The 26564-nt window shown below is 42.0% G+C and overlaps 2 protein-coding genes across 2 annotated transcripts in view; one reads left to right on the forward strand and one right to left on the reverse strand.

Annotated features, from left to right (window-relative positions):
- Nucleotides 1-201: 201 nt before the first annotated feature.
- LOC105567470 (HEAT repeat-containing protein 1) lies at nt 202-9026 on the forward strand. Its single transcript, XM_012022366.1, has 10 exons — nt 202-553; nt 646-794; nt 890-1184; nt 1535-1898; nt 2150-5497; nt 5903-6571; nt 6724-7041; nt 7146-7600; nt 8019-8469; nt 8804-9026. The coding sequence occupies exons 2-10, from the start codon at nt 656-658 to the stop codon at nt 8972-8974; spliced, it is 6210 nt and encodes a 2069-aa protein (XP_011877756.1). The 5' UTR covers nt 202-553; nt 646-655; the 3' UTR covers nt 8975-9026.
- Nucleotides 9027-13437: 4411 nt separating this feature from the next.
- Nucleotides 13438-26564, reverse strand: part of LOC105567469 — a 46129-nt gene continuing 33002 nt past the window's right edge. Inside the window, exons 8-10 of the mRNA XM_012022365.1 lie at nt 22198-22383; nt 19316-19400; nt 13438-14248 (exon numbers count right to left, since the gene is read on the reverse strand). Of these exons, the coding sequence (XP_011877755.1) occupies nt 14179-14248; nt 19316-19400; nt 22198-22383 (341 nt within the window). The 3' untranslated portion in view covers nt 13438-14178. The remainder of the gene's footprint in view (nt 14249-19315; nt 19401-22197; nt 22384-26564) is intronic.

The raw sequence follows: 26564 nt of genomic DNA on the forward strand, positions 1-26564 counted from the left end.
TTTTTCGCTAAAAACGTAACTATCACAGTTACAAGTTACCGATTCTGAAAAGTAACGAATCGTTACTTTGCGGTTACTTTTTGCAATAAAAATAAAAATCGAATATGAAATCTTCTAGGTCGCCAGTAATAATTGACAAATTAAGTGTAGATACTTAATTTTTTTTACCAAAACTGGCAAAAATTTATTTTCTTTATTTAAAAAAACGCTACGTTCCGACCATGGTTTTTGGCCCTTTTCAAGCAATCTGTCAGGAGACCTTATATATACGTTAACTATACGTTTGAATATAAAGTTGTTTCTCTCTGATAATACGCATGCGCGGAAGACAGAGGTACCGCCGCTAGGGCCGCTAGTAACATCGTTTCCTGCCGCCATTTGCTTTCAGGCCGGTTCCCTCTTCCCGCGTTGTTGCACGTGGTGTGTCGTGCGTATTCGGCCGCGAGCTGTTTTCGCACGTGTTTATTAACAAATGTGATATATCCTTTATACACAAAAGTCTACCAATTACATTAAGTTAATATAAATTTTTTTGTGAGAATAGAATAATTCCGTAAGTTCCTAATTTCTTGTAAAAAGTCGTAAAACGAGTACAATTTCTACTTTCCTTTTGTGGTTATCCCTGATATTGCTGTTTGTTTGTAGATTAACAACAATGACGTCGTTAGCGGCACAACTGAAAAAATTGAGAACCCCGCAGACGAACTTGCTGCTGCAAGATAAGAAGCGCCCTAGCTTGTTGTTCGACCCGAAGGAGGCTGCGAATTTGGACAGGCACACCGTGCTCAGTATAGGTTAGTTTCTATTTCATCTTTTCTACATATTTTCTTTTTAGGATCCTTCACAACGCTTTGGTATTTTTTCTTCATTACTTCTTATCTGTTCTCAGGTCAGAATGGTCTGGAAGAATTACGGAAGCTCTCGAAGGTGTTCGACGAATTTCAGTCCACATTATTTGCCGAGAGCTCTGTAGACTTCGAAAGAGCTGTCCAGGATACTAAGATAAATAAGCAACTGGATGCGGAGATTGCGAAATTTTTGGTATTCGCGACTCCGTACTTTGTACAGAATGCCTGCCACAAAGCCCTGGAGTGGCTTATATTCAGATACCACATTCATCAGTACAATCGAGATCAGTTTATTCTTTTAATTCTGCCGTACCATGAGACACGCATGTTTATTAGGTATGTATTGTTGAAACTTTATATTTTTTGAAGTTGAAGCTGATAATTTAAACATCCATGTATATTGTATTAGGTGGTAAACTTAGTTTCATGCAAACCAGTCAATTTTGCACAAAGCCTCATATCTTAATTTCATTCTTAATGCGCTATGGCAAAAGGCGCAGAATTACATTAAAATAAAATTATATTAAAAGTTTTATTAGATATTAGATTGGGAATTGAAAATATTTTAATCGTGGCTTGATAAAAGTGTTTTTTACTTTTCCACAATACTTTTTTATACAAGTGTTCATTAACATGTATCTGCCTTCATTGTGATTCCTTAAAAATTGACAATTTTGTCCTTTAAGAGCCCTGCAACTGATAGACTTGTCAGACGAGAGCGATAAATGGCATTGGTTGGCACCTGTGCAAAAGTGCGGTATGATGCTGCCTTCCGGAATTTTCGTCAAGCATTTGATCTCGGATAAAGGACTTCTGAAAACGCTGTGCGGTCATGTAACATTTGCCGCGCAAACCTATTCGAGTGAGGCATCTTGCCTGACTACTTTGTACGCATTTTACACTACCACAGTATTACGTACCATTGAACTGACGTCCGTCACTGAGGTTCAGATCAGCTATTTGTTACCGACTATTCTTTGTGGATTGAAAAGTTCCATCCCCGATTTCGCTGCCAGCAGCTATATTATCATTGCGCAACTAGTAACGAAGGCAAGTTTCCTGTGCTTTGATATTTACTTTCTTTCAAACTATTTATGTTCTTAAGTAAACAATATTGACTTCACAATAATTATAAAAGTATGTTTTCTCTATTCTACCATTCTTTATATTCTATATTTTAAATCATTTGTATAAATATTACAATATATAAATAAGATAAATACAAATGTAATATTTAAAAAATAATTAAAAATTGTATAAATTATATAATTTCGGTTCTTAATATCTTGATGAATCTACAGGTGAAATTGAACGACGACACCATGGAGAAGTTACTGCTAATAATGTTCAAGAGGACGCACTTGAAGAAGGACGCTACCATACTTTTACTTCAACTCTATCAACCTTCAGTTAATCAATTAACTATTGTACCGCAAAGTTTGGTCCTTCAATTGTCCAAACTACCGTGGTTTGTTGAGACAGCTGCCAAGATTAATTCAGCAAACATCAACGCGTCGCGATTTATTGTGCCTCTCCTTCAAGCAGCTTGTCAACTTGTCGTCGAGGATCCTGAAGGCACCAGCAAAGTGCAGAACATGATTGGCAACATATTGGAACACAATAAACTCGACGATAATGCGGTAAACGCAATTTTACGTGGTGTACTAACACACGAATACTTCAAGAACGACACTTCGGAAGTTGCAAAAGATTTTTTAGCCAAGTTCTATCAGAACTTTGAGCGCAGCTATCCAGAGAATTTCGACTTGTTTCTAAGAAAATTGATGACGCGGAGCGAGAATGACGAAAACACCAAACAGATGTTACACTTCCTTACATCGTGGCCCTTTGGTACCAAGGACACGCAGGAATTCGTGGAGATACTGAACAAACTAACGCACGCCAACACCGCGTACCGAGTGGCCGCTCTCCAAATCCTCGCCAAGAACAACATGGACGTGCCTGAGAGCTTTCGCGGTATGATGACGGACATTCTTACAGCAAAGTTCGACGACAACGACGTGAACGTTGTGAAGGCTCTATTATCTTTCCCCACCAAGAGGTTGCTCAGCTTATTATCTAGACACACTGTGAAGAATAAATTATTGTTCTTGTTGTTAACGTGTCACACGGCATCGCGAAAAGTGTTAGCTAAGTTAGCCTTGAAGATGCTCTTAGAACTTTGCGAAGAAAGTGACGATACCTGCGTCTTCATCGCGGCTTTACCGTACTTATTTCCTGCTACGGACGACGATGTAGACATTGCTATGGAAGTTCTAAATTCGAACTTTGCCATGAACAATAAGTATATGCAGCAGGTGGTAAATGATATCAGTAGTGTAAGAAGGTGTAACAATAACAAGGTGAACGCCGAAGCAGTGTCCTCTGCTGCTTTTCACAACATCTTAAACTGTGCGCTGCTACCACCCACCGAAAGCATACTAAGTTCTATGCAACAACAAATGCTGCACGGTGACGCGGCGTCTCTTTTCTTCAACATGATTCTACTAGGATCGGTTTGTAGGGTACCCGTGGGCATGTTGCCGGCCAGAACTGCGCGGGAAGTCATTGAGATGGCCACGAAGATGATCAAGACATATCCACGCGTTAAGCTATTGCGCAACTGCAACAACATCACCGGTGACAATATTCAAATGGCACTGAAACTCACATCTGAGGGAATTCTGCCGCTTCAAGTGGGCACTTACGTTCTCGAAATGGTACACAGGCGGTTGAACATCAAGTCTGAGCCAAAACTCGACTTTGACGATAATACGGAGCGAAGCAATCTAATCTTACGACTCCTAGAGATGATTTTCGAAGGCTTAAATAATCGACGCTGGCATAAGCACTACTCCAGATGTTTAGAAATCTTCTTCCAGCTACATTTTGCCACGGCGAAAGATACCATCTGCTTTCTCGCGCAGTTCTATGCACCACCCGTCACAGCGCAAACGTCCTATCACTGTTTGCAGATTTCTCTACTGCTGCTGGATCAGTGTAAATCCGTCCAATGGGCATTCCATGATCAGGATTTTGTAATCAATTTGCTGCTTTCGTTGTCGAGACAAAACGACGCATGCAGAAAAGTGACGCTGCAAGTTTTGAACAAACTAACACGAACCTTTACCCTCGACGCGGAACCGTCCTTCGTGTTTTTACAGAAACTGACGAAAACAGAGTCTTCGTGGATCTGCAATGACCCTCAGCGTCTTACATATGGTTGCTACATCTTCTTATCTCCAAATTCGTTGTCTCATGAGATGAAAGAACATAAACAGCTGAAACATATTCGGAAGCTCTTATTTAAAGTGGCGATACAGGACGACGAATCAGCAAAAATTCCTTTGGATCGACGAGCACAGCTGCTTGACATCCTGATGGCCGTTAACAGCACCGAAATCCTTCAGCAACTGGCTCCGATGGGTCTTCAGCTTTTACAAAAACTTGCGGAGAATCCAGAAAATCGATCGGCCGGTAGCGCTTTACGAAATATACTAGACCGTCTTGCCGGAGACACGCTAGATGCTTTGAAGGACGAAACAGTATGGTTGCTTTTCCAGAAGAGTATCTTGGTTTACGAACCCTGTGCGGTCTTGGACAGCAGCCTGCAGAACAAACTCAAGCCGCCGTGCGCTATCGTACTAAAACGGTTCAGTTGTATCTTTGACATGCTAACTGACGATTTCCAGGTGCGCATTCTTTCCATGATACTGGATGTGATGATCGATTGCGAGGTCAGCAAACTGGTCTCCGTTGCAAGCAGTGTCCTCGAACACTATTGTATACGCGGCATTGATGCGTCAGTCCTGATCCCAGAGCTGGAGGCGATGAAGATGAGTGGCCAGATTCAGGAGGAGTCAACAAACCTGGAGGCATCGTCGAGCATGAAAAAACGGAAGAAGCGACAAAGTCATATCCAATTGGCACACCCGGCGATGGTCCACAGTCGGACGTGGAAGCGCGGGCTCTGCCTGCTGGAGTTCGTAGAGCGGGCGGAAAAAATCAAACGTGAAGAACAGCTCTATGATATTCTATTTAACCTGTTGAACGTTTGTTTGAGCCTGGAGGAACAGAGCCCGGTTGATTACACAAATCAGTTGCTTCTCTCGACAATGTATCGCATGATGCTGAAAGAGCTGCCAATGCGTGATGCCAGTTCGCGAATCAGCCTCATTGTCAAATGCATCAGGCTGTCACGCAATCCGCAGACCCATTATCACGCTTTGCTGGTGCTGGTGGAATTCTTGAAGAAGATGGACGTGCATCGCGCTCTCATCCATCTCATGCCCATCTTCACGTTTATGGGCAGCACGATAGTGCGTCAGGATGATGCATACTCCATTCAAATTATCTCTAAGACTCTGGAGACAATAGTGCCGATCATAAACACGACCGACAATACGTCACAAGCCTGCGAGTTACTGAGGACCTTTATCGGCTCGTTGCCTCATATACCTGAACACAGGCGCATGCCGCTCTTTGTCAAATTGTTGCAGCTTCTTGATAACCATTTGCATTTGTTTTATTTACTGACTTTCAACACCCACGTAATGAGACTCGCGAGTCAGAAGAACGAACAATCTACGCAATGGTTGGACTTTGCTCTTCAAATATCTCAGAAATTCCCGCCGCTTCGGTTGCTCGAGGTGAGTTCTTGAAAATCATTGTGACCTGAAATTGAGGAGCATGGCAATTTTCGATAAAATTTTAATAACATAATATTTTAATGATGTAACTTTAAAAAAAAATTAAATATAAACAGACTTGTGGGCCAACTCCGCCAGCGACAAATAGATGCGGTATTTTGTAATTTATTTTCGTGCAGTGACCCAGTAAAACGGTTCGGTAAAATAGCTAAATAGGCTTGAAACGATTACTTGATCACTATTTGAAGATAAATTGCGAATTAACAATATTTTCTTGTTGCTTGTATCGGTCCGTTACTCTCCTTACATTACATAAAACAAGCTTAAATTTTTATTATAAAAACATTATCCTATTTGGTCATTGAAAAAAGGTGTAACAAGAAACATTCTCCATTTTTGTTTTAGATTTGCACCAAGGTGGTCAAGTTTATTAGAATCTTGCCGATCGATCTCGAGGAAGAGCAGGGCAGAAGAGAGGCGATGAAATTTCAGTACAAAGATATTTACGATGTAACCAGGTCGACGCCGAAAAGCCTTAGACACTACAAGATGACGGCTGTGCAGTTTCTGTGCCAGCTCCTTTCGTCTGAGAATTTCATCAATCGCATGGCCATGCTAAACCAGGACGAGACAGACAATATGAACAATTTCTGCGATCAACTGGCGATCGAGATAATCCTGTTGATTCAGATCATCTTGAATGCCGCCGATCAGCATCAGAATAAGCCGAGTGCCAAATATTGGAAGGTGCTACTGCATCATGTGTACGACATGTTGGAGTTGGTTTACAATCTGTTGCCAAATATTCTATTTCTGGAGAGTATTAAGAATCTACTAAAACATGAATGGCCAGTGAAGAAAAAAGCTATTGAATTGTTAAACACAAGATTGCTCCAGAAGAAATTTGGTAAGGAAATGCACGGAGATCTTCTGAGTTTGATCGAACCTTTGGCAAAATTCTTCAAAGAAGAAACTAAAAACCAAGATCAAGAGATTGTACAACAGACAGCTTTAATATCTATGAAGCTGCTAGCGAAATTACTGGCCGTTGATCACCCTGATGTTTTTCTACCAGTAAGTATATTTACTCAAATTTTTATTTAATATTAATATTTTTAACATTTTGGTAACGTGTTTAATAATTTTTTCTTTAGAGAAATAAACATTAATATTATTAAGTATCATTATTATTATTTACTATTATATGTATTAATGATTATCCGCAGAGTTTGGATCTGATGACAAAATTATTGCTGCTGAAAGATGGCCCAGTATTGGCCAGTGCAGCCTTGGGCGTAGCGGAATTATGCAGTTCAATGGGAACGCATGCGCTGCACTTACTAAATAAATTCGTACCTACGATTTTGAATTTACTAAAAACTCATTGCCATCAGAATTCGCCGGACGTAACAATCATCAGCATCGTAAGTGCTTTGCAAAAGATAGTGGAGTCCCTGGGAAATTTTCTATCGCCCTACTTGGACCAACTATTGTTTGAACTGACGATGCTGAGCTCACGATATACTAATATGGAGCATCCCAAGGTATTTATCCCAGTTAAAAAGTTCTAATATTACTTTAGAATTTACTGCAGAAATTTTGTTGTTTTCTCTTAAATTTTAATCGCTCTTCGTTTATGTCTTCATAGGCCAGTATCGTTCTTTCACGACTCAAAGCAACGACGCACGACTTAGCGTCTTGTTTACCTCTGCGAGTGTTGCTGCCTTCTGTTAGCGAAACTTACGAAACGCTATTAAACAAGAAGACTTACGAATGCATACCGTCATTGATGAATGTGCTAACCGAGTCTTTTGACGATATGCAACCAAAGGAACTGAAGGAAGAGATCGACAACCTCACCGGTTTCTTCCTCAAGGTTCTCGAATTTCGCGAAAGAACGGAGAATGATATGGAGATGGATGAGTACAACTCGCAAGTTTCCTTAAAATGTCACATCGTTGCGGTTGAGGAAAGCGCCAGTAAGGCATTGGTGGCATTGCTCTTGAAGTTGAGCGAGGTAACATTTAGACCGTTTTATGACATGCTCTATGAATGGGCAGCGATTGATACGCAGCACAAGCAGCGAAATATAACGTTCTACAGGTATGAACATTATCAAATCAAATAATCCATTAATTAGTTCATTATGTTGTCCATTAACTTACAGTTGCCTGTATATCAAAACAGTTCTTGCCAATTATTATGTGATAATTGTATGTTAAAATGAATTAATTATATTACATATTATATTAATAAAAGTGACAATAATAATAAAATTCCAATTCTAGTATTGCATTAATACTAGTGAAATTAAGTGATTCTTGGTATTATCTAGTTGACATAAATGTCAATTGAATTTTGTACTTTAGTTACAAATAACTCTTCAAGAGCTTTAAAAATACATATGATTATTCCTTAACACGACATAAATCTGAAAAATTATGTATTTATTTTATATATATATATAAAGTGTTCACCAGTTTTTGCAAGAGTGTAACTTTAAATTACTTTTTCTTTTTAGATTATCGGCAAATATAGCAGAGTGCCTGAAGTCCTTGTTCGTTTTGTTCGCTGAGCTCTTTTTGAAGCATGCAGCATCATTGCTGAGCAGTAACAACACATTCGTAACGGATACCCCGCAGGCATTAACACTTCCCGATGAATCGAGCAGAATTGAGTTGATAGAGGCGATTCTGCTGACGCTTCACCGAGTATTCGGTTACGATGTACATAACTTCGTCAGTCAGGACCGATTCGAGATTCTCATGCAACCGATAGTGGATCAGGTGGAAAATACAATGGGCACGAGAGAGGAATACGAGAGTCGAGCTAACCGCCTCATTGTACCTTGCATAGCAGCTTTTGCCAGCGCCATTTCGGACGATTCACTGCACAAACAACTAGTCTACCAGACGTTGCTGAAGACGAGGCACGCAAAGCCTTACGTCAGGAGCACCGCTTTGAAAGCATTGGTAACATCGAATATGATGATTAATCCAGTTTAATTTAGACGTAAGGTATAGAGTTGTTGTACAGTGAAATTTTTATTTTTATTATTTGCATATGGCAAGACATATACAATAAACTATTGTTATAGTTTTTATTTCTTGCGCGTAACACATTAAGTAAAATATAATAAAAGATTAGTGTGTTTTATAGTAAAAATTATTTGTGTGGCTTGTACAGTTACACTTGATCGTATACTGTACGAAAAAATTAAACTGCCAAACTGTTGTTGTGTGTATTTCGAGTACTTTTAAATAATTTTTGTTTATTTTTCAACAATTATTTTTCCTTATGATTTAGGTGGAAATCGCAAGGAAACTCGGTGAAGATTTTATGCCATTGTTGCCGGAAACTCTGCCATTTTTATCGGAGATGTTGGAAGATGAAGACGAAGCTACAGAGAAGTGTGCGCAGAATGCTGTTTGCACTTTAGAAGAAATTTTAGGCGAGCAATTACAGAAATATTTTTAAATTTTTTTAAGTATAAATTAGACTGAATATATAAATGCGTATATATGCATATATGTATACATAGACAATATTTATGCATATAAATATATTAATATAAATTAGATTTGTGTTATATATATAAATTGTTTACATATAACTTATGTATGCTGGATTTATATGTAAGTTATTTATTTATATAACGTATAATAAGTATGTATATGTATATATGTATATATATGTATGTAGATGTAAATTGCTAGGTTTTCTATTATAATAAAATTTTTTTCCATAAATACCGTGTGATGGAGAATCGTAGAGAAATTTAAGTGTCTACATTTTTAGTATGGGTATCATTTTGTCTTTCATTCTTATAAAAAATTCTTTACATGAGCTTATTGCGACAATTTACGATGTGACCAATGTGTCCACGCCGAAAAGCCTTTGGCGCTACAGAATGACGGCTGTGCAGTTTCTCAGTAGGCTCCTGTCGTCTGAAGATTTCATCAGTTGCATGGCCGTGCTGAACCAGGACGAGACAGATAATATGGATAAGTCCTGTGACTGGTGATCGAGATAATCCCGTTGATTCAAATCATCTTGAACGCCGCTGATCATCATCAAAATAAGCCGAATCCCAGTATTGAAGGTATTGTGCTTTAATGATTACCTCTGCAGAGTAGGAATCTGATAATCATCAGAGTGTGAGCATGGTGCGTAGCAGATTTATGCAGTTCAATAGGAACGCATACTGTGCACTTACTAAATAAATTCGTACCGATTGTGAATTTGATAGAAACTCTGACCCGTTTGTAACAGTCATCAGCATTGTAAGTGTTTTACGCGGGGCGTCCGAACCTCGGATCCCTTTATCAAGATCGACAAGAGGGTGAGGGAAGAGATAGAGGTACGGGAGGGCGCTGAACGGATATCACTTTGTCTTGCCACCGTACGATAAGGAACGCGTGGTGCGAGTCGAATGCACTTATTGCTAAGTTTGAAGTGGGTCAGCGTGCTAAAGTCCGCTATGACGGCTCGTCGAAACCAGTGCGCTCGTAGGTCCTATTTCGGGTCAAGGAATTAAATCCCTTTTACCCAGGGCCGGACCTTTTGCAATCTTTGAAAGGATAGGGAATGAGATGAGGGGTTTTAAATTAATCAACCAGGTTAATTAATGACATATGTGTTAGTTTATTTCATATAAACGAAAAATATATGATGTATCTTTCCTTTTAGGCGGGGTGGAATAACGTACACTGTATTTCTTTAAATGAAACTATCTCTATTTTGCGCGTGCGGCGGTCGACGGTTCAAACAGGAGAGCGCGTCGCAAAGTATATGCTCCGCTTTTCTATCCCGGCAGCGTGGACCCCGGAGAGGGGGGTGCCATACTTTTGGCCTATCGCTGCTCGTGATACGCCGTGATCTCGCTTCCCACCTGGTCCTGGTCCTGGTTCCTTAATTTGGTATTTAATTCTCTTGAGTTGTACGCGTTTTCCGCCTTTCTTTCTTGTCACAAGGATAAAGGTAGGAGATTGATGCTTTGTCCGCCACTCTATTGGCAGCGATCAAATTGACTTAGGAAATCTATTCGCCACACAATTAGGCAGCGATCAGATGAAATGGAGGATTTTGAAATGAATTGTTGTTAATTAATACTAAAGCTTACTTTATTTTAAAGTGAACAATTCCTTGAATCGGAATAAATTCGAATCAACAGTTAAAACAACTAAGTCTTAGGTCTGTTTATCTAAAACTGTCTGACTCTACAGTTAAAAGCTTAAAGCTCAAAACTCAAAAGCTAAAGGCAACTAACTGCTGCTGTCCCGAAGATTCTCCTTATATTTATAGTTGAATCCCCCCACGATATTTTAAGTGGAGGAGGAAGGTGTTCTCTGTTCGAAACACCACCCTGGCAACAGTTATCCCTGCTACCATGGTACCTGCTTCGCTCGGGTTGTAATACGATAGACGATCGCGTTGTCTCCCACAGAGAAACTTGATTATTAATCAATATCATTGGTATGCCCATTACTGTAAGAGTCCGATAATTTTTCTTCTGATTTATTTTAGATTCAAAAGTTTTAATTCAAAAGTTTTATGCTGATTTACACGTACGTTACAATGAAATGTGAAATATTGAAATAATTTTGAAATCTTTCTGAAACCTTTCTGTAACAATTTGTGCTGTATGGGTAAATTCGTAAACTAAGTTCTGAGTAACGTCAACAACACCGGAACAAATTTTACTAAGAAGAACTAAGTAGTTCTGCTACGCACAACGCTGCACTGGCCAATACTGGAACATCTTTCACTATCAATAATTCCATCATTCCGACTCTGCAGATAATCATTAATACACAATTAATATTTAAACATGTCTACCTCTATAAAAACATGAAAGTTATCAACGGCCAGTGATTGTACCAGCAGCTTCATATATGACAACGCTGTCTGCTGTACGATCTCTTGAGTCTTGTCTTCAGGTTGGTTTTTGAAGACTTTCATCATAGGTACGATCACACTTAGTAGATCTCCATGAATATCGTTACCAAATTTCTTCTGCAGCAGTCTTAAGTTCAACAATTCTATAGCTTTCTTCTTCACAGGTCATTCATACTTCAATAGATTCGTAATACTCTCCAGCAATAGGATATTTGGTAGCAGCCCAGTGAGAAATGATTCGTCGATCGACATCGACACCGTCGAATTGACGTCGATTCGACATCATTTCGATCGACGAATCATTTCTCACTGGGCTAGTTATAAAATATTTTACAACCATATTCTGTAGACAGTGTATCGAGGAATATTTTAGTTAATAACGTTTTATTGTTTCCGTCTCGTAATTCATGCTTACGTTGTTTCGTATTATAAAATTCTCTTCGCTCTCTAAAAATTCCTCTATACACTGTCTACAATGTATCGCCCTTTTCACGTGCACCAATTCCTGTTTACACCGCACACAACACATTTTTTCTTCCCACGATAATGCATATAAGCGTGATGTTATGGAGTGGTACTTTCTGATATAGGGGTTTACTCCTCTAATCGGTCTCGCGGAATAACTCCTCACACATTTTATACCACGGAAAAAATCGCGATATTCTATTGCTGGAGAGCATTACGAATCTATTAAAGTACGAATGACCAGTGAAGAAAAACGCTATAGAATTGTTGAACTTAAGACTGAAGAGAAATGATTCATCGATCGACGTCGAAATGATGTCGATTCGACGAATCATTTCTCACTGGGAGATTGTACACCAACTCCAACATATCGTACATATAATGAAATAGCACCTTCCAATATTCGGCACTCGGCTTATTCTGAAGATGATCGGCGGCGTTCAAGATTATTTGAATCAACGGGATTATCTCGATCACCAGTTGATCGCAGGATTTATTTATGTTGTATGTTTCATTTTTGGTGCGCACAGTTAAGCGATTGATGAAATCCTCGCACGACAGGAGCTTGCTGAGAAACTGCACAGCCGTCATTCTGTAGTGCGGAAGGCTTTCCAGCGTGGACGTAGTCACGTCGTAAATGTCCTTATACTGGTACCTAATATTGTGCTAGTGTTGAGGGCGTACAAAGTAAGTCAGACAATTGATGCCTCACTCGAATAAGTTATTGCGGCAAATGACATATGGTTATTTTAACTATACCTTAAGATTTTATACATTAGGTTAAATCCGTATTCGCATCCATAAATTATCGATGTATCCACACAACTTCACGTTTTTGGAAATGTACTTTGATAAATAAATGAATTACTTACTTATCGTTTTGTCTACGAGTTCATGTATAAGTTCTGGCAAAACTACTCGTTTTGTTCTACGACGGTGTTAACAATCGGATGGTGAAATGGGCGACCTGTCAGAAAGAGGCCAAATCGTGGGTCCTCGGTTAGCAGGAGCACCTGTGACGAAAACGGCTGAACCGTTTAACGTTTCACGAATGACAGTATCCACGGTGATGACAGCCTACACAAAATAATATCTGCGAAGAGAAGAAGTGGGTGCAAAATCTATTCCACGACGAATTTTTAGACAGCTTTTAAGACAGCTGTAAGCAAACGGTGACTCTACACCTTATCAATTAACAAATATTGTGTGTTAGTCAAGTGTTCACATTATTTTGTCCACCCCCTGTATGTAAATAGGTTTTGTAAGACAATTTTTTCTATAAATAACATGGAATGAAGTCTCTTAAAGACATTTAAGTATCTAAAGTTTTACTATGTGTATAATTTAATTTTTGATTCTTATATAAAACTCTATTGGATTATTATGATATATAGGAAATAAAGAAATAAGTATCAAATAGAAAATGCACGAGAGACATGAGAGCTAATTTGATAGAGTAGCTTGTTTAGTCTTTTGAATCCTTAAAGATTCCTGAATAACGGTTTAATATTGACGAGGAAGTATTTTAAAATCTGAATTGAAAGAAAAACTGGTTGAAAATAAAGTTTTAACACTGGTACGAAAACGGTTGATTTATTATTAACTCTTATCTACAATCTTGGACGAAGTATAGAATATATTATTTCCTTACATTATAATACAGAGTAACGTAAATATGCATACGTGTAAGATGTAATAGGCTCGCGAGTTACATGGCGTCGAACCAATACAGTCCATTTATACTTAATACGCTCTCATGAGACACTGGGCCTTATTTTGACAACGTATGTTGCTCTAAGCGCAGCTACATTTTTGAATGTCATTTCTCAAAACAAATCCTAGCGAATGTAGTGTGTTTAGGGTTGCATATTGCTGTCAACGTGAAATGGCAATCAATCAGATACGCTTAGCAGAAAACGTACGAGGAATAAGAAATACAGGATCTCGGCTGAATTTCTATTCTTCGCGCGTTTTTTTTTATGTCAAGCGTAGCGTCGTCCGACAAAAAAATTTATTTCTCTGAATTTAGGCGGAGGAAAGATCTCTTGGAAATTCGAGCAGTCTAGTTCTGCGCCTGGCGCGCTACAGGATGTACACGCGCACGACTTCGAGAATGCTGCGAAAAGACGGATCTCTCCTCGTTTCTTCGGGCGCAGGCCTCTCTGCTAATTGCACGGCATCATCGTAAGGACGTTGGGGTCCTTCGGGGAACGATCCTGCGGCGTTTTCGCGATAATCCCCGAGCTCCACGTGGACATCGGTATAAACGTTTCGTCCGTACCGGTGGCCATGTGCGCGATTAGTCCGAGCCCCTGGAATCACACGTTGGGCACGTCAGGTGGGCCCCGCAGGGCCATCTCTTCGCCCTGCGTCGTGGCCGAGAGCTTTCTGAAACAGAAAAAGAGACGTGTTTTTATTGTCTCTCACGTATATTCAGCAGATACATAAGTAATAAGTGCTGCACTTTTTACAGCGGATAACATTGACAGATTTATTACTGTTTCTATCTCAGCTTTGAAAAAAATTTCGACAAACTGTTCAAGCGTGTCGATTGGCTGCGGGATAGAAAAGTTCTCCGGTATCTAGAAATTTTCTAGCTTGTGGTCAATCAATGTGCTTTACAAATTTGTCGTACGGCAAATTGTAATAGTACCCTAATGCATATACACTCGAGGACAATCCGCGCGTTATTTCGTACGCCGATCGGATCGCAACGTCCAATTAGCGAATTCAGGCAACGTTCCTTGAATTTCCAAAACGTGTCACGTTAACAGGAATTAATGCGGTGCTAATGGGCCCGCGTGAACGCGGGCGGCATCAGCTCTCGCTCGTCGCAATCAATTCGAAACGTGCGTATTCACGCGAGAGTCACGCAGAGAGACGGGGGTGTATTTCGTGTACCTATTCCTCGTATTCCGCGACGCGCCGAGTGTCTACGTGGCCCGACGCCGCTTCTTTTTTCGCAGCACGAACATACGTGGCCGTTGACAGCGACCACGTTAACTCAGTCATTCACGTGGCTCCGAGCGAGACGCTTAATTTATGTCAGAATCCAGAACGGAGCGCTATTTAAAATTTCTCTTTACGTTCTCTTCAAGATTTATTTACGACTTGCATTCTGATGCGTGTGCGCGAAAGCTTTATTCATTTCGCATTCGCGACGACCGCGTTAGACGATTTACAGCTTGCATCAGAATTTCGGACGGAATTAACGTCAGCACTTTATTTATTCATCTCGGTGTATGTACGCGTTGATGTGCACACTTTATTAAATTTCTTGTTGAGTAATAAAAACGGGAACCTTAAACGATTTACAATTCACGTCGAGATATTTCAGAACGGAATCTATTTATCTCGAGTTACATTTGCGAAAGTCGCTTTAAACGATTTATTATTTCCGCCAGAATTCAGGACGGCGTTTCTGTTTATAATTTTACACGCGGACATATTTATAATTTTACGTTCGAGTAATACATTTCACTGTACACCTTACGCGCGTATCCCGGCGAACTTGGTCCAAGAAATGTGTATCCAATCACCGTGCAGGTTTTATGGAGTAGCTGCAAGTTGATTGGCTACACATTCCTCGAAATTAGAACTGGAATCAAGTTCTAGCATCGTGGGCCTTGCGAAATGATTCATTGATCGACATCGTTTCGACATCGATCGACGGGTCATTTCTCACTGGGATTGCGTTCTAATTTCTCAAATGTTTTCCACAATACCCAGCGAGAGTCGATTTGACGGTGTCGATGTCGATTCGACATCGTTTCGACATCGATCGGCGAATCATTTCTCACTGGGTGCGCGCCGCGCGTGCAATTTTAATTAAAACTGTACAGTGTACACTAGGAATCGCCGATGCCTCCCCGCATGAATTTGTGCGCGTATCGACACATCTATACATTTTGAATATACATACGTGGAAAATGTACAACCCAGTGAGAAACGATTTATCGAAACGATATCGAACCGACCATCGATCATTTCTCGCTGGGTACGCGTTCTACTCGTGCCTAAATTCATACGAAAGGGCTTCGGCCGGAATAGCAAGCTGCTTTCGGTCTGTACACGTAAGCCATTTGATTTGTATATTAAGCCCGCTGCAGACGATGCTATTTTACCTGCTGGATTGCTTGCGATTTAGTAAATTACTAGAAATCCTGAGTGCCGAGTGGTGCAATGATAGCAATTTATTAGATTGCAAGCAATCGAGCAGGAAAAATAGCACAGTTCGTTCAGAATAAAACGCCCTTCGAGCAGAATAGATTCAACGTTTGTTCGAATCGGAACCCGAAACGGAAATATTGTAATTCGCGGAATAATCGGAACGTTCGGCGGCGTATGTTTACATTCGGGCGATACGCCGCGCGGCGCGTGCCGTGTTGTTGTTTGTACGGCGAACCGTTGTCGCCGCCGCTGCCGCCCGCCGCCGTTGCGCCGCTCCAACCGCCGCGACCTTGTCATTCGCGTCGCGGAGCTCGAGCGGATTGAACGTGTGACGCGAGTCGCTCCGTACATCATCGCGTCGTTACACCTCGAGGCGAGGGGGATTCCCGCGGGCAATTATCTCTCTCGCGATTACTCGAGCAACCCGCGTGGGAATCGGGGCTGCTCGTTGAAACGTCCGTCGGTCTCGCGCCATTGACTCGCGCGAGAACAGGCAGCGGGACGAAAGAGGAGGGTCTCGAGGTCTCGCGTAAAGCTCCGTGCCAACTTGCACCTTTGGGCCTGGTTTCACCAACGTTGCTTAACTTTAAGCTTACAATTAGCTTAATTCATTCTTTGTTTCTTTCTGTTACTTGAAGCCTAATCTACAATGTGCTTTCTGCATCTAGAAACATTCTATTTTATGTAAACAAATCGAAACGCTTAACAAACTTGTCGACAATTTATCAACTTGCCCAAATTTTGTAAACGTAATTATTGGCTAGGAAATAGAATGTTTCTAGACGCAAAGGACACGTTGTAGATCAGCCTTTAGAGAGAGAAAGAGACAAACGTGAATGAAACGAAGATTAAAGTTAAACGGCGTCTGGTGAAATCGGGCCCGTATCAGACTACGGATCGAGATTGAGATTGGATTGAGATTTGACCAATTAGACTAAAAGTTACTAAACTTGCGATTAGTAAACTTTACTGTGATTGGTCAAATTTCAATCTAATCCCAATCTCAATCCGTAGTTTAATACGGGCTTTTCGTTTCGTTCTCGTTTACAGGTCTGTTCGCGCCGCGTGCTCCAACATATATGCTCCTGCTTGCCCCGACGACCAATGCCGTCACTTAGAGTACTTAGACCGTGAATAAAACGACGGCATTGGTCGTTGGGGCGAGCAAGGAGCATGTGGGTCACGCGAACAGACCTCGTATCGTAAGATACCGAATTGACCCCGGGAGGTAATTTCAGCCCGGATTAAAGTTGGATCTGCATCGGTAGAAACGGGCGCGAGCGATTTCTCGCTAGGGGGCGCGCGTTTCACGGGACGCGGCTCCAAGTGTCGCACGCGTCGCCCGCGCGACATCGAATCTGGATCGCGGTAAATCCTCGGTTGATTCCGGCCGGTGTCCTCTCGGCGCCAAGTTGCAGCGTAGGTATTCGAATCCCCCGGTCGCCGACGACGCGGGGCTGACCCCTCGGATGGAGAGCCGAGGACGAGGGGACCTCGGGCACCGGAGCCGTGGCCGGGCGCGTCGCGACGCGCCCGATTGGGTAAGCGGAGTCGCGATTAGCCGCGCGCGACTCGACGCCCGCGTCGCTCGCGCGGCGTCGCCGATTAATCCGGGCGTCTTTCGCGTTCAATTCATCCTCGGTCTCTTCTGTCTTTCCGCGAAAAGAGACAAAAGACGATTTTAACCGAGATCGAAGTTAAACGACGTTGGCGAAAATCGTGGGTGGATGGGCGGGGCGGGGGGGGGTACTCGGTCAAGGTCCGTTACCGGCCGAAAAACGGCGGCCATGTTTGCGGCGTCCCGATCCCGCTTCGCGTATTTGAGGTAGGCACGGAGCTGTCTTTAAGGCCCGGCATTACGTTTGTCGTACGACTTTATTAGGCGTTTGTCGTCCTCTGCCATCAGCCTAAGTCGGCCGAAGGGGGGAAAACGCGAAGTATTTTCGAGCCGGGGAATCCGCTGGGCCGTCTCGAGCCTCGAGGTGTACTTTTCGCGTCGAAAGCTCTCGGACGCCGTTGGGTGTCGCTTCGGATCGCGGGGGAGGGAAAGCCTGTCGCGAAATATTCGTCCCGTCATCGTTGAAATATTGCGGGGGGGAAAGGATGAAAGAACGATATACTGTGGTTAAATATCGCGGGACGATCGACACGCGCGTGTGTGTGTGTGAGTGTCGTGAACTTGTGAAGGATCTCTCCACGGTAGCAATGGGACGGAAAGAGAGAGGAGGAGGTGGCCCGGGGAGGCGTCGGGCAACGGCGGAGCAACCGTAGGGTAAGCAATTTGTTATTTTATACTCCCGGCATTGTTTTACACTCGTTTCCAGTTATTGTCGGCGATAAAGCGCCATTTTATTAAAGAACGCAGTGCGCGTGAAATATTTTACATCTGCCGACTTACAATTAGTTGATTTATTATCTCATACTTGTTTTCTGTTAATCTCGGCGATAAAATGCTATTTAATTAAATAACGCAAGGCGTGTGAAATATTTGAGATCTGCCGACTTGGCTAATTTATTATTTTATACTTGCTTTCTGTTGATCTCGGCGGCAAAACGACATTTTATTAAATAACATAATGCAAATAATATACTTTAAATTATTTTCATTGCAAATATATTTAAGAGATTGCAAGTAAGATTCAATATTTATGAATATTTGCATTTTTTTTCAAGATTTATGATTATTTCAACGAATTGTCAATTAGAGCGTTAATTAAATTTAAAAAAAACTCCACGCAAATCTTTGTTTAAGAATGATCTCGCCGAGATCCGTTTAGAGGAATGAAAAATGGAAGACTTCGAGACGCGCGATAATTATTTCTCAAATATTAATTGTTTTCCAAAGCACCGTCGTAACTTAAACGCAATTCTCTTTTACAGATTATTATTACAACTCCGCTGCTGCGCATCGTACCGGTGAGTTTGAAAATTTTCAATTTATTCCCGAGGTGATAGAAATCGTCGAAAATTATATCAAATGTATACGAAGTATACATTAAATACACCAAAAACGAAAGAATAAAAACGCAGAGTCTTCGGTTAAGAAACGTGGACGACGAATGCAACCGTAGAATCCTTGATCCTTGCGGTATTTATCATACTTAAATATTAAACAGACTTGAAGCCGAAATTGGACAAAAATGTTGACATCAATTATGCCGCTGAAATATTCGCTTTTTTTCCACAAACATGTAGTCGCGTCGTCCAAAAATTTCGTCCGTCCGACCAGCGTCTTTCTATATTTAGCAAATACCTCAATGAAATGCGATGAGCGAGTTCACTTACCTCTTTCTAAACTGGAAGATGATATAAACGATGATCGCATTGCCGACGAATAGCAAAGCAATTAGGACCGTTGGCAGCACAACATCTGTAACATAATGCAGATTTGATTAATGTCGATTGACTAACGTGCTGTGTCATCGCGCTGATTCGATTTAGCGATACACTTTGATCGCGCGCGTTCAGAACCTCTCACATCGCGAATTGCTGCCGGTATTCCGCGCGCTAATAAAATTATTCGTCGCCCGGCGAAACGAGCCGGCGTGAAAAATTAATATTCGCGGCGCGCACTTGTGACGCTGACGACGGTAAACTGCAAAACTCGTTGTCGGGAAACGTTTTTGTAACGTCGAAACTATTCCGGGAACCGACGGAAAATATTTTACCCGAGAAAAGAATTGTCCCTGCCACGATACAACGTTCCAACTAATTTTAAAGCGTCGTCTACAACGCATGGAGCAGGCCTAGCGTAAGGAGCAGGAGTAAGGAAATAAATCAGTTTTATTTCTTACTCCTACTTGAGCTCTTACGCTCAGCTCTCGGCGAATCGGACCGCCGTCGGCCGGTGTTACGAATATTGTAAAAATTACGTCTATATTTTCTTCCTTGCGCCAAAAGCTAAAGGTTATGGGTTTCTTTCTTACTCCACGCATTGTGGACGATACGCATAACATTAAGATAACCTTTTACACGCATACTGATCAGTTTTCCCAATTGTCGATGGAAAGATTCACTTCAGAAAAAGCCTTACGAGGGAAAATTAACATAACGTTAGCGTACCCTTGACCATATCATTTTTAATAATACAGAAAATTTATTGCAAAAAATATTACCTCGGCCAGGGTGTGAACCTGGACTTTTCCCTAAACTCTAGGCGTCTCACCAATTCGACCGCTGAGACATGCATTAATTAATACAACATTCGAATGAATTTTGAATACCAAATAATAATTATATCAACGACAATACCCATTAATTCTCAATTAATCCGCGTACGTCGGTCGCGTCGAGATATCCGATCGTTTCGAGACGGTATCCGTAATCGTATCACTCGCGTGTTGAAAAACAGCTGATTGACAATACAATAACAAAACGTTTGTACTAACACGACAATAAAATCGCGTACCGCGGCGGCATGAAAAATTTATAACGACGGCAGTGCCGATCGCTCGCACGCGGCAGGCTCCATCATCTGTCTCGGATCTCACGTCATCATCTCTCCTCGCTGAGCGTCATCAACCGTGGCATACTGAACTTTGGACGCTACGAGCGAGCGACTGGAGTTTCTTTCCGCGCGCGCGCGCGCGAGGCCTTCCTGCCTCGTCCGTTTGCAATTGGATATTTTTATCACGTCGCCGTTACCGGCGCTTACGCTCTCTTCGGCCGAGTCGATACATCGATTCGCTCGTAAATCAATACTTATCGCAAAACGAAAATTGGCGTATTCCGTGCCGAGCACACTTCCCGCCTGAATCAGAAATTCCGAGGTAAATCTTGAGAGAAAGGACACGTTCGCGCCGAAAATAATATTCGCTCGATGTGATACAGTTTGAAACGATGTAACGTGTTTACCCCGTAATGTTTGCGTACAGTTAAAAAAAAGGAGAACGATCGTCATTTTCGCACAAAAAATTTATTAATATGCGCGGCTCATTTCTGCGTTAATAGCCTTTTTTGGAAGTTAACTCGCAACGTTTCCACCTGCCTCCTAAAATTTTTCTTTCCTCGAAAGCGCGACACACATTTCTAGTAGATAATGGCGTCAGCCGCGTGTCGAGCCGAGTGCAATTGCACTCCGGTTTCGAGCGGGATGTAGCTGGGGAATTTCTATTGATAAAATCGTGCGAAAACAGTGCCGGGAGTGACTGCGAGCCACTTCGCAATCGCGATATTCGAGAGCGCGTCTCTCGTCGCGTCATCGACATCGATTGCTCTCTCTCTCTCTCGCTTTTTCTCTCTCGAAACTAATCGCTCCTAATTAGCAGCCTTCAAATTCGAGAGTCACATCGAGATTTGCACACGCTCTCCAAGGGGAATCTTGCACTTATCACTCGCGATAAAATAATCTGCCCGCTTCGCTTTATCTTATCACCTGCGCATCGATTTCATCGCTTCCCAGCAGCGATGCTTCTGATAACATTGTCGACGTAACTCGGGTCATTAACTCGTTGCACGTGAAATGCGACTGGCTAAAATCGGAATTGTCGGAACAACAATGGAATAATCAATTTGGATCCAGAATTCCTGAGACTCGATACCGATTCGATAAAATGCAAAAGATCTTCGAAGCTTTCTTCCGCGTATAAAGCGTTACGCTGACGTCTCGTTAAAAACTTTAATTGTAAAATTGTGAAGGTCAATCTTGCTTGGAAAATGTATTGTAATTTTCACGAAAATTACCTGTCACTGTATAAAATCAACGAGTCCAGGAGGACGCAAAGAGAATCCGTTTGGTTTTCTGCCATTACTTCAATTCTGAAAAACAATTTTCATCTCTCCGAAAAATCCACCTCGTTACGTGTACACATTTTTTAAAGTTTGGGAATTTTTTTATTTTCGCGCCTCTGTGTTCTTCGCAAACGCCGGCGGATTATATTTAGAAAATACGTGCCGTTACGAAGTCAGCGTCGAGAAACTTCCTCGCCTCGCCAAAAATTATGCAAACCCGGCGGGGCCTCCATTTCACGTGCGGACGAGCCGGGCTTCGCGCGAGCATCGTCGCGGATTCGCGGTACACTTGGACGACACGGGGGACGCGGCACGGTAACAATACGCAATTCAACTATTTCCTATCGGCTGGGGTCGGACGATAATGTCGAACCGGAGAAATCGTCGTCGTACTCGCGGCCGGAGGAGGGAAAAAGTCGCGAGTTCAGTTCACTGACCTACGACGTAGTCCGCTTGCTTCATCATGGCCGATTGCGCCGAATCCATAACGGGGCTGATGCTACCACCCGCGACTGCGTCCTCGCCGCGTCCTATCCTCACCCCCGTCCCGTGGATATTGTCCCCGGAGAGACTCGCCAGGTGATGGTGCTCGCTCTCCGACTTGACGATCACCGCTGACGTGGCTGCAAACAGAATTCAAGTTTCGGAGATGTAGCGATTGATCGGCGAAATCAAGACGATAAGATTAAAGGTTACTTCGTTAAGAAACAATATATAGAGGAAAGCGAGGGGGGAAACCGCTGACCAAAATCTTGTACGCCAATGCCCACTAATGCCCGGTGGGCATTACTTTATCTTATTATCTTATTTTCACTTATTTTTCCTCGTTTTATCTTATTTTATCTTTATAATGTCCCAGCAAGGCCTAATGCCCAAACTAACGCCCAAAAAATGCCCAGTAATGCCGCAAATCTGTACACCGCAATGCCCTCAGCGGTTTTCCCCTCGGAGGAAAGTCCTCTGTCACGAGATAGGATTCTAACGTGAGGTAGTGGGTTTTCAATGCCCAAATTCGATCGCAAATCTTTTTTCGCAACGATTGCACGATCTACAATCAATTTTCCACCGAACAGACTTCGCGGGAAAAAATTCATGGTGGAATTGACAGATGATGTCTATTAATTTAGCGGAAACCCCGCTATCTCATATTAGGTGCCTGTCCCATAATAGGGGACTTTCCTCTATACAATATACATAGTACTTGAAGGTCTCGAGTGAGTTTTCCACGTTGGAAATTTCAGCATCTTGTAACGACGTGCCGAAAGTTTTAATTTAAAAAAATGTTTTCCTCGCGAGACTTTTAATTGTTAACGTAAATCAGAGATATTACAATTGCCTGATTAAAATCATGATTGAATTCAACTCCAACGGCCGAAAGTCTTCCTACTGCAATTAATACGAACTCCAAAGTTGGAGTGACAGTATCCCGCGACATAAATAACAATTTGCGTCGTTTCCGCGATATTTTGCCGGAAATTTCGTAGGTTAAAAATCCCTTTTAACGTCACAATCTGACGTATTTCACGTACAGCGTTTTCCCCTCGTCTCGCAAATACCGCGTACTTTTAATATCCACGACAGAGACAGTGAATGCAAAAGTGAGCGAGAGAGGTTTGTGCTTTATCGAGCGATTATCTTCCGGTGCGACGCTACGTAAACCCTTTCGGACGCAGTGGACGTTGTCTCGACAACTTTAATGTAATGCGCGATGTAATTCGGATTTGCGCGCCGCGGGACGGCGAGCTTCGACATCGATACGACTGCTGACGAAAAACCAATCGTCGACGGAACGAGCCTCGGCAACTTCGCGTATCGATCTTGGCGATTCTCCCCGCGGTCACGGGGAGGAATGAGCGATTGGTCTGCGTAGGGGTGCTCTATTAACCGATCGATAAGGTCGCGGTTTCTGCGAGGGAAGTCGCACGTTGTCATCCCCGAATCGCGCTCGAGCATCTCGATCTCTCTTATTCCGTAGAGACCCTGTAATCAGAGACTGGCCATAAGAGTTCGTCAAATTTCTACAAGCGAGAGAGAAACATAGGCCATCTAACTCTTCCACGATCGTAGAAGAGTTGAGGTTTTATGAGTTCATGTTTAAACGAAAGACCTTTCGAATACTCCATAAAAAGAAGGCCTTGATGCAAATTATATGTATTATTCAAACGTCATTCTTTCGAAATGAATATGACGAATCGTGTCAAATAATGTGAAACTTCTATTCTTGACAAGTTGCCCGTTTTTCAACAACACTGTTCTTTGTGAAATATATAATATACATATAATGGTCAGTAAGATCGTAGAATCGTAGAAGAGTGAGCCTATGTTTCTCTCTCACTCGCAGGAATTTGACGAACTCTTATGGCCAGCCTCTGATCACAGGGTCTCTAGTATTCTGCCCTTCGCAGCGACAATTGCTGTGTCGGCGTACGTCGTTCTACCCGAGAGACATTTAATTCTGTTCTATTTGAACCTCATTAAATGCACATTCACGTAACAATCGCGTATTTCAGAAAGAACAGACGTAAGCAAGATCCGTTCTTAAAAAAATATTCCTAATTCTTCCCTCTCTCTCTCTCTCTCTCTCTCTCTCTCTCTCTCTCTCTCTCTCTCTCTCTCTCTCTCTCTCTCTTTTACTTGAATAAAGTATCGTCTCCGATGGCGCGACCTGCTGACGCAAATATATGTTTTTAAATAGACATGATGTTACGAAAAAAAATGTATGGGTTCAAATTTAGGCAAAAGTTTGACATTTTAACACGTTACACGTACAACGCGTTGTAGTAGGTGACTGTTATAAATGGTCTGGAATTATTGTAGAAACGTAACAAAGCGAACAGGTTTTTTTATTCACTTCTGAATTTTCACTACTAAATTATCGAAACACGATTCAGTACTCGCATGTTCCACGTTTGTCTTCATTATAAAATGTCAATATGAGACATGTATATTATCGAAATATCGTACACAGAAATTCTCCGTGGACTCATTTTTCTAAATTTACACGATGAGAATTTTTTTTAAAAAAATTTGTCTTGAAAATTGTGTAATTGTGGAACAAAATGGCATTTCGGAGAATTTTATGAGAATGGAAATTTTACCATACATTTTACTAGTAGAAACTTAAAAATACCTCTCATAAAGTTCTTCAAAATGCGACGTTGTCCCACGATTACATGATTTTCAGTGTAAATTTCAAGAGAAGATTCTCTCCGTGTATATTTTTTTATAATAAATTCGAAAAAACGGAAAAAATTGAATAAGAACGGCACATAGACATTTAATATTACAATACAATTCTAAAATCTTGTAAGAACACATTCGCTTGATATTCTCGCTTTGTCCAAATATCCGAAGATATACTTCGGCTTATCAAAGTAGAAGTTCTTCGAACAATATTAGCAAATCATTTATTTTGTTTAACTTTAACGAGGGGGAAACCGCTGACAAAAATCTTGTACACCAATGCCCACTAATGCCCAGTGGGCATTACCTTATTTTATTGTCTTATTTCATCTTATTCATCTTGTTTTATCTTTATAATGCCCCAGCAAGGTCTAGTAACGCCGCAAATCTGCACACCGCAATACTCTCAGCGGTTTCCCCCCCGATCTTTCATATTGATCAAAATAGTATCGCATATTTCAATGCACGTAAAATATATTGTTATCTAATAAAGGATTCACTCGGTTCTAATTCTACAAATCGTATTAAATAAAATTATCAGGAGGCGTAGCTCTCTAAAAGCAAAATATCATATTGTTGCGAGTGCAACGGAATTCTTCGGTGTCAATTCGAAAAACTCGCGCTAAACGAAACTACCGAGAGGCGCGGCGTCGAAGGTAAAATCCCCAAGATCCCATTAAGAAAATACACACGCTCGACTCCAAGATCCTCTGTATCTCTTCTCGGAATGCACACAATGCCCCGTGCCGCGTGCTTCATCCGACACATGCTTGCCGAGGCTTAAAGCAGCTCTCTGCCAAACCTAATATTATTAAACGGAGAAACCCCGACGGCGCTCTCTCCTCCCCGACTTCTCCGGCGAATTAAACAGGATCGCGGATCCGAAATAATTCCGGTGGAATTCACACACGGTTCGCGGCGTAGCTCTCGCGTGTACGCACGTTAGCGTACCGTTACGTCTCCCGAAGCCGCAGCTTTTTCCGCCGATCTCTCGAGGGACGCGCTCCGCTCTCACGAGAGCAGCCGACCCACATCCGTGGCAGCCGCCCATAAAACCGCATTTTACGACAAACACGCGTGCGTTGTTATCCCGGGGAGAACGCAAGAAACAACCCCCGGGCGGAACGCTTTTCTCTTCCCCTCCGACGTTAACACGTCATGTTACCGTTAGCGCAAAACGTGAATTATCCTCGCTCGTCGCGTTCGCAAATTGCGAAATTACGCACGAAACTCCCCCCCCCCCCGAGTCCTCTCCGACCCCGTACATCACCGTCGCTGAGAAAAGCAGGGAAAAAGAGAAGCGCGCATCGCACACGTGCTCTTGTTCCTTCTCGGCGAACAATGAAATCGCGAATGCGCTCGCACAGGCCGCGCTCCGATAAGAGCAATCTTAAGGCACATATGATAAGATGACGAAGCTGCAAGGAGCTATAAAAAGAGCTTTTATCTGCCGCCTATCCGCGGCTCGTTGCGCCCGGGGAATATCAATTGTCGACCCGGCGACAATTTCGTCAGGTACAATGCGGGAATAACAACTTGTTTTTACACCGAGGACTGTTTACGACTTGAGGCCTGCGAGTGTTGATTTTTCACAGAACGTCGCTTAACTTTAATCTTGATT

The sequence above is a fragment of the Vollenhovia emeryi genome, unplaced genomic scaffold, assembly GCF_000949405.1.
Source record: "Vollenhovia emeryi isolate VEMERY1.0 unplaced genomic scaffold, V.emery_V1.0 DF939137.1, whole genome shotgun sequence".
Taxonomy (NCBI): domain Eukaryota; kingdom Metazoa; phylum Arthropoda; class Insecta; order Hymenoptera; family Formicidae; genus Vollenhovia; species Vollenhovia emeryi.